Below are 15,889 nucleotides of genomic sequence, written 5' to 3' on the forward strand. Positions count from 1 at the left end.
ATGCTCAACTGACTGAGCCACCCAGGTGCCCCTCAGGTACTATTTTAACAAGACTTATTTCACAAGAAAATCCTTTCAATGAGGTATTCGAAGACTCAAAATCATAGCACGCTCTGGTATTTGTTACATATTCAGGACTGTTTCTAGGGAGAAACAATACTTACTATTTGGAAAATGTGTCTGAGGGCTGCTTGATCCTATACCAGTGCTTCTGACACTTGAGCACGGAGGACTCCGTAAAGCACAGATTCCTGGTCCCCACCCCAGAGTTTCTGGTTTTGAAGGTCAGAGGCATGGGGAAGGGTGCGTAGGACCGGAGAGTCTAACAGAAATACTACCAAGTTTATCACACTAACTCTCTCAGCTTAACCTGTCCGCTAGGCCGGGGGAGAACTACAAGTCCCGGCGTGCCCCGCGCGCAGAGGGCGGAAAGTCGGGCACTTCCGCTCCACGCAGCGCCTCTGCCCCCGCGTCTCGACGTGTCACCGGCGGCGCCGCGGCTGTGGCAAGAGAAGGACCTAACTGGGGGAGTTCGAGGCGGCGGGCGGCGGCGGTGACCCCGGCCAGGATCTGCCCCGGCGCGGAAGTGTTCCGGGGTCTGTGGGGAGCAGGGGAGGGAGCCGGCGGCTCGGCCCGCGCGGGGCACGATGTTGAACATGTGGAAGGTGCGGGAGCTGGTGGACAAAGCGTGAGTATCGGGGGTCAGTTGTGGCCAAGGCCCACGCAGAGGAGGGGAGGAAGGGGGAAGGGGAGCTGGCCCTGCGCCCGGGGCTGCCCGCGTCACGCCCCCCGGCTTGGCCAGTCCCATCATGGCGGCGACCGGCTCTCTCTCCGACCCGGAGCAGGTCCCGACCCGCGAGGGTGAGAAGGGACCCTTCCTCGTTTCAAAACATCCTGTTAGCCCCCTCCTCTCCTGTGCAGGCCTTCCTCACCTTGCCCCCACCCACATCCCTCTAGGCACAGACCCTTTGGTCAGGGGAGGGGGCGGGGTTGTCCAGAGCTGGGTCACTGCCCTGGTTGGAGGACTGTCTTGGCCCCAGGCTGTGGGTTTTGCCTCCGGGGCAGCGGGGAAGGCTTGGAGGTGGGGGACGCAATGCACTGACCCTCTGTGTTCTCAGGGTGTGGTGCGGAGACTCAGGCCTGGTCGGGTTGCTTACTAGGTTTCTTTTAATTCCTAATGAACCTGAAGTGTTGGAGTGGGTGGTAGGTGTAACAAGTGGCCATTGTGGTCAGGCTGAAGTTACTCAAGAGGAGATTCATCCTTTGCTTTTCTAACACTAGTGAAAGTAGATCACCACATTACTTACTGTGATTCTTCTTTTCCTCTGTTTCCTTTTCCACTACATTTCATTTTTGGAGGGTCACTTGTTCCATTGGGCTTAGTTAACAAGTCATTAAGAAATTTACTCTGAAGAAGGAAACAACCCGGGTTTATATCCCGTTGATCTGCTTTTAGCTTCCCTGACAGGTAAAATGACTAATGCATAGATGATTTCCTATAAGAGTTAGGTTATAACTTTAGTGTCTCACTACACCAGAAAAACCTTCACACTTAACAGACGTAACATTAAGGACTTCTAGGCCAGCAGGAAATAAAGTTTAAGAATTTAACCAGTCCTCTTCCTTTGGCTTCTAGTGATTGTGCAATACGTGTGGTGACAGAAACATTGGTGATACCGACCCAACCTAAAATCAGGAAGTGTTGATGGCAAACTTTTGAGTTTTTCTTGACACCAAAAAAAAAAAAAAAAAAAAAAAAACCCACACCAAAAACCAAAAAACACAATTTATAGTGGCTTGGATAATCATCAGATGGAACTTAGAATTTGACCATATTTTCCAATTTGCTGTGCTACCAAGAAGGCAGTAGAGCACCAAAGGGACATGGGTTTTAGAGGCTTCAGAGCTGGGTTCAAGCTCTGTAACCTTGGCAAGTTAAGTAACTTTAGGTGCCCCAGTTTTCTTAGGTGCAGTATGAAAATAATGATAGATACCTACCTTACAACGTTGTAAAGCTTAAGGACTAAGGACTTTACATATAAAGCTCTTGCCACAGTATATTTAGATCAGTATACTTTGGATGATTGTAGCAGATGTTCTGCATTGAGAGGGAGATAAACATTAAAAGAGAAACTCCACGTTTGAGAAATGGTTTGCTTTAATAATTTTCCTTTATCAGCTGTTCATTTGATCATTAAGTCCTCAGACATTTATTTTGGGTTTTGCTATTTATATGCCCTTTGCTTCCTAAAGATAAAATCATGGTTCTTTTCCAGATACAGGTTCATTAGTTTTTTATATTTTTAATTTTTTTCCAGTGGACACTGTGCATGCCTTATTGGATCACTGGTTGTTTATCCAAGTGTAAAGACTTGGATACTAGCTTAAATAGTTTTGAAAGTCCAAAAGTCTCTACAAAACTCTTTATTTCTAAGCCAGAGAGCAGCAAAAGAGATCTAAGAGAAACCTTGTTATCTTAGAGAACTAAGTTTGTGGTACTCACAAATTTGCAGGAGCTATATACGTTTTTCAGGAGACAGAAATCAAGGCAACGTTCCTGCTGATGTTGTACGTTTGCTATTGTTTGTCTTTATCACTCGTGTTACCAATCTTCAAGTGTTCAGGTGAAATTTGGCACATAAGTAGTTATCAAGTCATCTAATGGAAGAACTGTTGTTGAAAAAGAACTTCTGTCTTCCTTTTTACTACCCATTTTAAAATGGAGACTTGAACCAAATTCAGGAACGTGTAAGAATTCTGCCACCAAGGACTTGTTAAAGTTTTTGTGGGTGTCTGACACATGATATTAAGATTAGAATGTGAGGTTATTTTACTGAATACTTAGAATTTAATTTTCATCTTTCATTGGCAGGAGAGAAAAAAATTCTTCCCTCAAAATGTAAGCATCTTACAGAACCAGTACCTGTGGCACAGTGTCCAGTTAGATTCTTCACCTTAAAATGCCATAATGGAGGAGAAACCAATCTGTAGAATGGCTGCTTTGATTATTAGAGGAATAAGGTATTGAGGGAACTTGGAAATGAAGAAACGAAGTGATTAAGGACTGCTCGGAGAGTTTGGATTAATAGAATGAGGTCTTATGTATTAGGAAGGGCACAAGTTAGGGGTTTTAGAGACCTGGGTTCAGATTCTGATACTTCCTTTTAAGCTAGCCATATGTATAATTTTGCAGAGAATCACATAAATATCCAAATGATAGATTCCTTATCAGTAAAATGAGAGGATGAGGGTAGACAAAGTCTGTTTTCAACTTTACTGGCTATTTGGAGACATGAATTTCCATTGCGTGGGCAGGGGGGAGATATGGAACTGGTATTTCATAATGGCACATAGATTTTGGAAAGTCATTCTCCAGCGACAGTTTTGGCTGAAAAAGGATTTTTTTTTAAAGTGGTAATCAATAATTGTTATATTTAAATGCTTTATGCAGTAAATAAATGCAACCAATGACTCAGGAAAACTAGGACTTTTATTTAGCATATATCCCTACCCAGCGAGGTTTACTTGAGAAAGAAAAATGTTTTCTTTCAAAATGTGTTCCCTAGAGCTGCAGTTAGATCAAGTATGGTGGCAGTTCTGAAGTATAACGATGTATTTCAGATACTGGCTTTTGAGAGCTTGAAGACATGGAGGGTGAGGAGATACTTTCCACAATTGTTGACCTCCTGGTAGTATTAAATGGCTTGGTGTGCAGAATACTGTGGAACTGAGGAAAAGCAGATAAAGTCATAGGCCAGCCAGAGCTTAGAGTACCAGTTTCCTCCCACTTGTACTCAAGTTGCATGAAAGGCAGCTGTGGCAGGAAGGGATAAGTGGCACCACTCCCACCAACTAGGACTAGCTTGACCATTATCATCGTGTGACCTGCCTTCTTGTAATAAAGTTGGATTCTTTGATATTTTGTTATCCCACACATGGTATAAATTAAAAGTTGCTACAGTTCTGTTCTGTTTTTTCTCCAAACTTTGGGAATGTAGTCAACGTGACAGATAGTGGTAGATCAAAATGGCTACTTATTATTCAAGCCCAGTTAATCCTTCTCTTCCATTGCACAGAGTAGTACTAGTGGTAAATCTATTTCATCGGTGGCCCTTACTCTTTTTATGATAGTGATTCAAATAGTGCTGGCCAGCTACTGTTGGTGGGCAACTGCTATTGGTAGTCCTTTCTTATTTTCTTAAGCATAGCTTGTGTTTTCCCTTATAAGTTGATTTTTGTTGGTGTTAACATGCGGTTTTATCCCCTAAATGTTTGTAGAGCTATAGAAACTACTGTTGCCTAGTCTAGACTCCAGAAGGAGAACCTTTTACTTTTTTTTTTTTTTTTACTTTTTTTTTTTTTTTCAACGTTTATTTATTTTTGGGACAGAGAGAGACAGAGCATGAACGGGGGAGGGGCAGAGAGAGAGGGAGACACAGAATCGGAAACAGGCTCCAGGCTCTGAGCAGTCAGCCCAGAGCCCGACGCGGGGCTCGAACCCACGGACCGCGAGATCGTGACCTGGCTGAAGTCGGACGCTTAACCGACTGCGCCACCCAGGCGCCCCTTTTTTTTTTTTTTATTTTTTTTTTTTATTTTTTTTTTTTTTTACTTTTTAAGAAAATATTTCATTCAGTTATTTCAACAGATAATACATTTTTTTTTTTTGGAGTAGTACTGTATTTTCTGAACTTGAAAAGTACAATACAGGTACCCTGCCTTCAAGAAACTTGCCATTACAATTACACTATATTTTGAACTTACTGTCAGTTTTGCTTTTTAGTCACCAGATGGTTTCCCCCTTATTTTCCCTGTCTTCCCAGTAAATCTCTGTTCCGTTTGCTTCTTAGAATTTGAAAGCAGACATGATTGTCAGCTTTTTAGTCTTCCCCTATCAACTTTTTTGGGAACCAATAATAGATCATTGTTATTAGTGAAATAATTAATTATCCGCCCTCTCTTATGGTAAGTGGATATAAGAAGATACTAAGAATTTAATTCCAAAGACAGAAGAGTTTATCTTCTGCCAATATTTCTGTAGTTTAAATTAGCCAATTTAGTACTACTGTCAAAATGCTTTTAAAAATCACTTAGTTGTCTCTTATGTTTTTCTGTGCCCTGTAGTGTTAGTTTACAAGTAGTTTTTCGTTTGTTTACTGATATATCCACTGAAAGTACTTGTGTGTGTGTGTTTTTTTTTTTTAATTTAATTTTAAGTACCACTTATTTAGTTAATACTTCTGGTTTTTACAGTATGGCTCCACAGTTGAACCTTTTTGTGTGCTCTTAAATTATTTTATTTCATTTTTTTTTAAACAAATTAGTTTTTAATGTTTATTTATTTAGAGAGAGAGAAAGTGCCATCAGGGGAGGGGCCGAGAGAGGGAGAGAGAGAATCCCAAGGAGGCTCCGTGTTGTCAGCACAGACCCCGACGTGGGGCTTGATCCCAGGAACCATGAGATCATGACCTGAGCTGAAATCAAGAGTTAGATGCTCAGCCGAGCCACCCAGGCGCCCCTCTTACTTATTTCTAGTGTTTACTTAATAATTCTTTTAAGAAAAAGTAAAGAGTAAAGGCAGCTTTTTTTTTCTTAATTTTTTTTAACGTTTATTTATTTATTTTTTTTAATTTTTTTTTTTTCAACGTTTTTATTTATTTTTGGGACAGAGAGAGACAGAGCATGAACGGGGGAGGGGCAGAGAGAGAGGGAGACACAGAATCGGAAACAGGCTCCAGGCTCTGAGCCATCAGCCCAGAGCCTGACGCGGGGCTCGAACTCACAGACTGCGAGATCGTGACCTGGCTGAAGTCGGACGCTTAACCGACTGCGCCACCCAGGCGCCCCAACGTTTATTTATTTTTGAGAGAGAGAGAAAGAACGTGCGCAAACAGGGGAGGGTCAGAGAGAGACAAAGACATAGAATCTGAAGCAGGCTCCAGGCTCTAAGCTGTCAGCACAGAGCCTGACGCGGGGCTCGAACCCACAAACTGTGAGATCATGACCTGAGCTGAAGTCAGGTGTTTAACCGACTAAGCTACCCAAGTGACCCAAGAGTATAGGCAGTTTAAATAACATTTTAATCTTGAAGAAATTTTATTGTTTTATCTTTCATATTAAGATATATCTAGCTGTGAAAAAGTACTTTTTTAGTATTTGTAATAGCTCTTATGTACAAAAAGTTAACTCCTTTTAACCTCAACTGACATTACTTAACATTCTTGGACAATGTATTTAAACTGTTTATTCTTTTATGCCTTTTTTTATTGTTTGTTTTTTGAGAGAGAGAGAGATAGAGAGCGTGTGCAAGCAGGGGAGGGGCAGAGAGAGGGGGAGACACAGAATCCAAAGTAAACTCCGGGCTCTGAGCTGTCAGCACAGAGCCTGATGTGGGGCTCAAACCCTCGAGTTGTGAGATCATGACCTGAACCGAAGTCGGATGGTTAACTGTCTGAGCCACCCAGGTGCCCCTCTTTTATGCTTTTTTAAGGTGTCACTTCATGAGCTTTCCTTGTTTGGTCTAATTACATATGTTTATCTATATGTTTTTATAGTAATTTGCTAGCAAAACATATTCTTCTACTATACCTCCAGGTGATATTTAATGGATCTAGGAAGCAGTTTGGTTCAGAGATCAGAACTGAATCGAAATCTGAGGTCTACTATGAAGAAACAGTGGTCTTGGGCATTGGAACAATATCTCTTAAATTTTTCTGTCTGGAAAATGGAGATGATACTTATTTTACAGGGTTCTTGTGAGGATTAAGTTCATGTGAAACACTTAGCATATTACCTGACATAAACTTTGAAATACCTATTGTTATTATGTAATGCAGAAAATCATTTATAACATAGAAAAAAACAGGAATATAGTGTTTAAAAGAATAAAGAAAATATTGTTGTTAGATTAGATTATTTACAAGTATGTAAGGACTGTGTCTTAATCCATGCATCATTATTTTCAGTGAGCACTCTTTCATAAAACTCTTCACCTGAATGGACATCTTAACCTACATATAGGAAAACTCATATAAATATCTCTAATGTGTATGCCATGTGTTGTTTTCACCAAGTCATAAATGCTTTTACTTTAATATTGAAAACATGTTACAGAAGTAGAAGTAATTCTTTAAAAAGATATGTTGAGGAAAAAAGTCTTTGGGGAGACATATTGCAATTTCTATCTGCTAATCTTTGTTCAGTTTGTTTTGTAGTTTCTAAAGATATTAAAGATAGTACTAATGTAAAACATTCTCCTAAAATGTAAAAAGATTTATTTTTTGAACTTGACAGTTAATTCTTTTTTTAAGTTTATTTTTTTGAGAGAGAGCATGCATGCAGGGGTCAGGGGTAGGGATTGAGGGGGAAGAGACCGAGAGAGAGGGAGAGAATCCCAAGCAGGCTTCATGCTGTTAGCATGGAGCCCGATGTGGGGCTTGATCTCCTGAACCACGAGATCATAACCTGAGCCGAGACCAAGAGTTGGACACTTAACTGACTGAACCACCCAGACATCCCCTAATTCTTAAAGAAACTGAACAGTATCAAGAAAAAGAACCCTCTAAGTAATCAAATTTGCCATCTCTGACAATAGATGAACGCACATTGCAGAAAGGGCTTTCCGATTATTCAGCCCATTCTCCCAAGTTGGCAAGAAATTCTTTTGGCTTACCAGAGTTCTTTAGCCTGAAAATTAAACACAGGTAAAAGAACATAATGTATTCCCGTGTTGGAACTAATTTATAGCTAATTATGATTTGTGGATAAATTTAGCTAATTAATTATTAGTTGGAGTAATTTTGTTAATGCGTAACAATAGGCATGTTTTGTATTTAAGTGAGTTTGCCAATTGTTTTAGAATGTCTTTTGACATGCAAATTTGTTTAGTTTCAAAATTCTTAGGAAAGTATTTAAGTTCTACATAATTCAAATATCAATAATTTTTTTCAATTTCCACATAAATTCGCCATTCACCATTATGTGGTAAATGTGTATGCATGCTTTTGAAATGTTTCACTCAAAAATTCTCATTCAGATAGCCTTAAATTTTTAAAATAGCAAAAATATATGCATTGAAAATTCAGTTTCCTGGGTTTTTTTGACTTTTGTTTTCATGTATTTTTAGAAGATCGTTAAAGAACAATGCAAATAAATATACTGAGGATTTTTTTCTATTGATTTTTCTCATATTTGTTCTTCAGCTTAGGGTTGTTGATTAAAACTGTTTTTATTTGCAGCTAAACCACAATGGTTAAGTAACATCCTTAGTTTGATGTGTTTGCCTTATATTTAGAAGTTTGGTACTGAATGGGCTTTTGAAGTGTGGCTCATTTCTCATGAAGCCAAATAAAAATTTTAACCCTGCAGTCTGCTCTCCACACAGCAATGATTGATTCTTGAAAAATACTAAATCAGATCTGTCTCAGCTTTTCAAGTCACTTCTCATCTCCCTGCCTCTCAGCCTGTACTCGATCTGGCTCTCTGCTGCCCCCTCTGACCCCATCTTCCATTACTCTGTGATTTCTCTGTTCACTTTCTGTTTAAAATAGCATGCATCCATCTAAGTCACTCATTTCCACCTCTGCTTCTTTTATTTACATGTATTCTGCTGCTGCCTCTAGGATGTGAACTCCTTGAAGGCAGGGACTTCGTCTTGTTTACTGCTGTATTACTAACTCTTAGAACAGTGTATGTTATATAGTAGGTGCTCAATAAATATCTTTGACTATGTTAAGTTTGATAAGCTGATTTATATTACTGAAGAAATCTTCTAAGTCCATGTATTTCTAATAAAAGCTAATAGTTATTTAGTATCTCCCATGTGCCAATAAGAATTATGACAACATTGTTATCATCTTCAATTTATTGATGAGCAAATAGGCCACAGAGAAGTCCAGGAACTTGCTGAAAGTAACACATCTAGAAAATAGAGTCTAGATTTAAATATAGATGTTTACTTTCAGAACATATATTTAACAGTTTTTGCTAACTTTTACAAGACATAATTATCAAAAAAATATTTTACTATAATAAAGGTGAGTTGCCAGTGTATACTTTATACTAATTAAAAATTACTTGGAGAAATATTCATAATATTTAAAATTTCTGCACCAAATTCATTGAGTGTTTATTCTTTTTTTCCCCCCATATGTACCTGTCATAAAAGAAAAATTTTCTGGACTCTTGATGTACTTTGAATAATGTCTATATGTTAGATGCCCCTCAACAGAAGGAAAGCAAACAGATGTTTATGTAGGTGCAAAAGAAAATCTTTAGCTATTGTAATAAAGGTATTCACTACTTAATCCTAAAATTTGTGACATTTATGGGGCGCCTGGGTGGCTCAGTTGGTTGAACATCCAACTTTGACATAGGTCGTGACCTCGCAGTTCGTGAGTTTCATCCCTGCATCGGGCTCACTGACTGAGCCTGCTTTGGATCCTCTTTCCCCCACTCTCTCTGCTCCTCCCCTGCTTGTGCTTTCTCTGTCTCAAAAAAAAAAAAAAAAATTAAATATATATATATACATATATATATAATTTTTTTTAAATGTGACATTTATAAACATTATGTGCTTCAGAATTAGTAGTCCTCTGTAACCAGCTTCCACAACTTATTAAAGTTTCAGATAGTTTTTTGATTGTGGTCTTTGCTGTGCCCTTAGTGCTGTGTCATATTAATCTGTAATTTATGCCCAACTTTTCTCAGTTTTTCTTCAGACTGAGCATTTAGAAATAATTTTTCTTAGTCCATTATATACTTATCCAAGTACTGTATTTTTGGCATAGATTGTTAAGTATTAAAATGTTATGCAGTAACTGAAAATATATTACTGATATCCTTACTAATCTTGGCCATACCTCATAAAGGTCCTTCAATGAGTGCTCATTTAACATCTACCATGAGCCCTGTAGGGTACTATGAGAGACAGACCTTAGGGTTCCAGTGGCATTTATGATTCTGTCAAGCAGATGCACTTGAAAAACACATGAAAAGCACATGAACAAGAAATAGAGAGAAATACAAGATGGATGGTATGATATCTGAATTTAGGGTACAGGATGTAAATATTTTTGAAATTCAGAGAATAAAAAGAACAGGACTGAGCAAAAATTCATGAAAGAGATACATCCTGAGACACTTTTTTTTAAGTGTTTATTTTTGAGAGAGAGAGAGAGAGAGAGAGAGTGTGTGTGAGTAGGGGAGGAGCAGAGAGAGGGAGACACAGAATCTGAAGTAGGCTCCAGGCTCTGAGTTGTCGGCACAGAACCCAAGGCAGGGCTCCAACCTACTGGGAAGATCATGACCTGAGCCGAAGTCAGACGCTTAACCAACTGAGCCACCCAGGCGCCCCCTGCCCCCGTTTTTTTTTTTAAAACATATTTACCTGAAAGGAAGATGAGGCTGAATAAGGTATCAAACATGAAGTGCAAAATCTGAAACAGGTGAAATAATGATGTAGATTCACTGATAAGAACCTGCACCCAGATGGTTGTGAACATAGGGTGACATCAGTGAATACTCTGAGAAGATGTCCCATTGCAAAAGGAAGTCCCCTTTCTATTCCAATCAAATAGTCCAAATTAAATAATTTGAAGTATAGTTACTTGGGTTTTTTTAGAGCTTGAGGGGGAATAAATTATAAAGGTCTCAAAATTTTGATAGGTTCTAGAAGTAATTTCCTTTATATCAGAAAAGTTGAATCTAGTTTTCAGGATTTGGAAGTACATTTGGATAAATCCGTGTTTAATCAATCAAGGATGAAAATGAAAAACTATTAAATGAAATATCAAAGTATTTGACATCATATGGAGGTAGTTTTATTGTTGAGGTAGGTGCAGGATTTCTCATTTTAGCATTGTTGATAGGATTTTTTAGTTACATACTTTTGGTTAGTGTTTGATATTTGGCAGTGTTTCCGAACTTAATCAGATAGAAAAAAAAATCTGTTAGTCATGTAATCACACTGTAAATATCAGGCATTTGTGTCTACAAAGATGTAATTTTCACATGTTGTCCCAGTGCAGAATATCTATCTCATCAATTTATCATTCTCTCAGAAGAGTTTTATGCTTTTTCTTTTTTTAAGGTTAACTAATTTCAGTACTTCCTTTTAGATTTTTTTCCTGAAGGAGTTAGGCAATATGTTTAATAAAATTATCTTAATAGGGTATTTTAAGCAGAAGTAGGGTGCCACATATTTGAAAAAATAAATGGTCTTGAGTGTGTCCAAGTTGAGCAGATTGCTTTGGATTTCAACTTTATTTATTTATTTAAAAAATTCTTTTAATGTTTATTTATTTTTGAGAGAGAATGAGCAGGGGAGGAGCAGAGAGAGAGAGGGAGACCTAGAATCCGAAGCAGGCTCCAGGCTCCGAGTTGTCAGCACAGAGCCCGCCTCAGGGCCCAAACCCACGAACCGTGAGATCATGATGCGAAGTGAAGGTGGACACTTAACCGACTGAGTCACGCAGGTGCCCCTCAATTTTATTTTTAAATCAGTGGTGGAAGGGGTATTGAAGGGGAGACCTGATAAATTAAGAGATTTTGTCCACTTCTGCTGTATAAAACAGGATAAGGTCAACTTTCCAGGACTGTTAAGAGAATTAAATGAGTTAATGTATTGTGGAAATGTTACCAGTGAGTTCTCAATACATTCTTGTTTATTGCTTTCATTTTGTTTATTTAGTTTTGTCATTGTGAGACAGCTTTAAAAAGTGATAACCCAAAATTAAAAGATAGAGATGAACAAAGACTGTTCTATTAGAATTAAGTAGAGTAACAATTCCTTAGATTAGTTCCAGTTAATAGAAATTTAGAAGTTGGCAGAAATTTTTTAATAAACTTTTAAACCCCTTTAACAGTAAAATTTTACTATTAAAAGTATTTTAGTGGCTATTCTATCCATACCTGTAAAAAGCTAGAACACAAATAAAATTCTTAACACTATACTTATTTTTAAACACCTTAGATATTTGATCTGTTTGTGAAACCATATGATAGCTCCTGACAAGAAAAAGATCACATTGTCCTTTCTTTATAAAAAAAATTTTTGATTTACTAACTAACATGTGTAAGAGGCCTTAAACAACTGTCATCAATAGGGAAAGATTTGTTTCACCATTAACACACAAAACAATGCAAGTCTAAAGCTTCTTTAAATAGAGTAGGAGTGGTTTTGGTTGTTGAATAGGAATAATATTCCATACTTTAAAAAAAAAAAAAAGAGGACCTTGAGAGATTAGGCTTTTAAATTTTATTACCTTGGAAGCTTAGATTTTTAAAATTCATTAGAAATTGCACTTGAGGAACTTGTACCTGAATTGATAATGTGTACCACAGGATATACAATTGAATTTGTAATCACTGGTATTTCCACAACTTTCCAATAAACATTTTATGCTAAATATTTGACTAAAAGTTTTTCTAGCAAGTGGGAATGGGCGTCCTAGTTATTTAGAGTCATGAATGTTCTATCACTATTGTATCTAAATATAACATTTTGCTAGCTTTTATTAACTTGCCATTAAATATGGTAATAGGTTACTGTGATACGTGGAAACTTTGGAATTAGAACAGTCCTGAGAGTTTCATTGAGGGTGTTTTTGTCCTGTTTATTAGTTGAGTAAAATGTTTCACTGTGAGGATTTTTTACTCATATCAAAACTTAAGACTGCTTGACATGCTAACATGGTTTGACACAGGAGATGTGGTGTTTGGTTTACCTAAAGGATAAAATTTGTGTAAGTTACATTACTAATTGTTCCTTCACTATAACTTAAATATAAAATGACATTAATTATAAAGATCTGGTAAGCCTCAATTTCATTATGTGTTTTAACTCTCATAAACTTTAACAATTAAACTTAATGCATTTTGTATCTAAAAGCATAATGGACACTGTATCTAAACTCTTTGATGCTTTAATGGAAGAGTGATTGGGCTTGAGAAAGCTAGTTCTTGCCTAGTTCAAGACTGAAATATATGATCTCCAAATTGTAGAATCAAGAAAATGATAGCTCAAAATGAAAAGGAAATAAGCCCAACCAATGATTTTCATGAAGTTTGACTTCGTTCCAAGTTATGTATGTTACCTAGAGAGATAAATTAAAAAAAAAAAAAATGATTGAGGTAAGAGTCACACATTAACCATTTTAAAATGCTGAATTCAGTGACATTTAGTATATTCACAATATTGTGCAATTAGGCAGATTTTTAAATAAACTTTTATTCTGAAATTTAAATTTTAACAATAGTAAGGAAAACACCTGTATATCCTTTACCCACATTCACCAATTTTTAAGATTTTGCCATATTTGCTCGACATCTGCTCTTCCTCTTCCACTCTGCATGCGCATGCACACACACTCACTCACACACACACTTTCCTGATCCCTTTAAAAGTAGGTTACATGCCCCCTTTGCCTCCAGAGTTCAGTGTGCATTTCCTAAGAACAAAGATGATTCTCTCACATGGCCATAGTATGGATATTAGATTCAGAAAACTTAACATTGAAACAGTAATTTTATCTCTTTGTAGTCCATATTCTAATTGTGTCAGTTGTCTCATTCCAGTGCACAGTTCTGTCCAGAATCATGTATTTAATTGTCATGACTCTTTAAGTCTCCTTTAATGAAGAGTTCTTTAATCTTTCTTTGCCTTTCATGATGTTGGTATTTTTGAACATAATAGGCCGGTTATTTTATAGAATATTCCTCAATTTAAGGTTAGCTGGTGTTTCCTCAGGTATGTATTCTGAGCTGGGATATTACATTAAGTAATAACATGTCCTTTTCAGGAGGAAAACAAGGTGTGTATGCTCTTTTAATTTTGAGCACTCAGTTAAAGGCGTTGTCTGGTTTCTCCATTATGTAGTTGTTTTTCTCGTTGCAACTAATAAATAGTCTGTGGGGAGATACTTTAATATCTCTCCTCATCAAACTCCGTCCCCCCTCCCCCCCCAATTTAGCATCTACTGATGCTTCTTCCTTGATGTGATAGTTAAAAATGATGACTCCTCCCTCTTCAACCACCTACCCCCACGATCCATCCTTCAATATATAATTACCAGTTTACTGTAAGGAAGAGCTCTCATTTTCCCCCCTCTGTATATCCCTCCTTTGTGGATTTTCATTTTATTCAGTGCCTTGTAATCCCTACTGTCCTTATTTATTTCAGTACTCAAATTGTCACAGATTTGGTCAACAGGAGCCTTGTAAAGTTGGCTTATGTCCTTTTGGCACTTTTTTTAAGCATTTTCTCACTTTCTGGCACAAGATGTGTGAACCTTTTTCTGTACTTTTACTCCCTCATCCATGGAATGAGCCATTTCTCCAAGGACCCTTGGTTTTGATTACTTTTAGTGGTGAGGCAGATTTTTAGAATGAAGATTATATCGTAGATTATATATAGAGATTTTTGTTGTAATTAAGATGTTGCTAGAATTTCTTAGTATGTAGAAACACCTATAGTACAAAGAGTTGGCACATGGGACAAAGGTTTTTTGAAGTGTGGTGGTGATTTTCTTTTGGATAATTAAGGTTTTATTTTCAAATTGAAACTTTAACGGAATTGCTGTTCTCTCCATGCTTTTCCCACTTACAGCAATGTAATTTGCTTTCCATAAATCAATGAAGTATGAAAAGACAAAAATTGCAGCATGTGCTTTACAAGTGTATATATTGTAGATAATCTGATTATGTCAATAAAATGCTCCCGTAGAATGTATTCTTCCAGAGGTATTCCCTGTTACAGCCATCTACCTGTAATTCATATACTTCTCTCCTGTGATAACTTGTTTGGATTTTGAATTGTTTATGCTAGATGCTGATTACTGAGTAATTTAAGTCTCAATTATGGCAGCACTATTCTAATTAGAATGCTAGATGTTGGCACTTAATTTAGCAAACAAGTGTAAAATGTCTGTGTGACATTTGTAGAAATAAGTATTGAGGATTAATTTTCTGTAGATAATCTTAGGATGTATATCTTAAGTATAGACTTATGCTTACTTTATCTGCAAACCAAATACATAACTCATTTGGAATATGAAATCCTTTTGACTTAAATTGGAAAAAAATGGCTATAGTTGAGAGTGGCATTTTTCCAACAATTACAAAAAACATTGTGTGTGTGAAGAAGCAGCAAAATTACACAAGTTTAAATAATTAAAACAAATACAAGTAATTGGCACATTGAGAGTAGAAGAGTTTGAGAAAATTAATGGAGATGCAACATTGGTGTTTGATTTCAACATAGGTAGTATCCCTTTGGCCATGTTGGAATTTATGAGGAGTAATTTGAAAATAACATACCCACACTCCTTTTAGACTGATAACATTTTTTCAGATAGAGGTGTTTTTTGTTTTGTTTTGTTTTTTTATAATATATGATGGTAATCCTCTTCTAGTGAATGAATTAAAATGTATTCTTAATGTTTATATAATCTCTGATAAAAAGACTGAAATTATAGGCATGCTTCTCATGTGAGATGGCCAAATGACAGAGGATGAGGTGTTGTACTAAGGATTGCAGGAAGCCACAGGATGACCTAGTTTATTTTTTTCACGAATATTTATTGATTATTTGGAACTCTTTAAGATACTCGAAGTGTAGTTATAAACAAGTTTTGGTGGGGAGAGACAAATAAAAACAAATAAAATAATTACATTTTTTAAGTGTTATGAAGGAAAGGGACTGAAGTAGAATGATGAATGGGAGGGACTGTTTTAAGTAGGATTGGAGAAGGAGACCTTTCTGAGGACATGGCTTTATGTTAAGACTTAAAAGATTTTAAAGTATAGCACAGAGAGTAAAGGAAAGTATCCCAGAGAGAAGATGCTGTGGAGCAAGCAAAGTGGAGAAAGAGCTGGTGAGAAAGAGAACAGT

At 37.1% G+C, this 15,889-nt stretch overlaps 1 protein-coding gene across 2 annotated transcripts in view; it reads left to right on the plus strand.

The window, feature by feature from the left end:
- Positions 1-494: 494 nt before the first annotated feature.
- Positions 495-15,889, plus strand: part of CLINT1 (clathrin interactor 1) — a 59,442-nt gene continuing 44,047 nt past the window's right edge. For both annotated transcript variants that reach the window (XM_047091830.1, XM_047091839.1), the window contains exon 1: positions 495-688. In XM_047091830.1, coding sequence (XP_046947786.1) covers positions 648-688 — 41 coding nt within the window. In that variant the 5' untranslated portion in view covers positions 495-647. The remainder of the gene's footprint in view (positions 689-15,889) is intronic.

The sequence above is a fragment of the Lynx rufus genome, unplaced genomic scaffold, assembly GCF_022079265.1.
Source record: "Lynx rufus isolate CCGP_SWC_20201006 ecotype Redwood Valley unplaced genomic scaffold, mLynRuf1.p SCAF_1, whole genome shotgun sequence".
Classification (NCBI taxonomy): domain Eukaryota; kingdom Metazoa; phylum Chordata; class Mammalia; order Carnivora; family Felidae; genus Lynx; species Lynx rufus.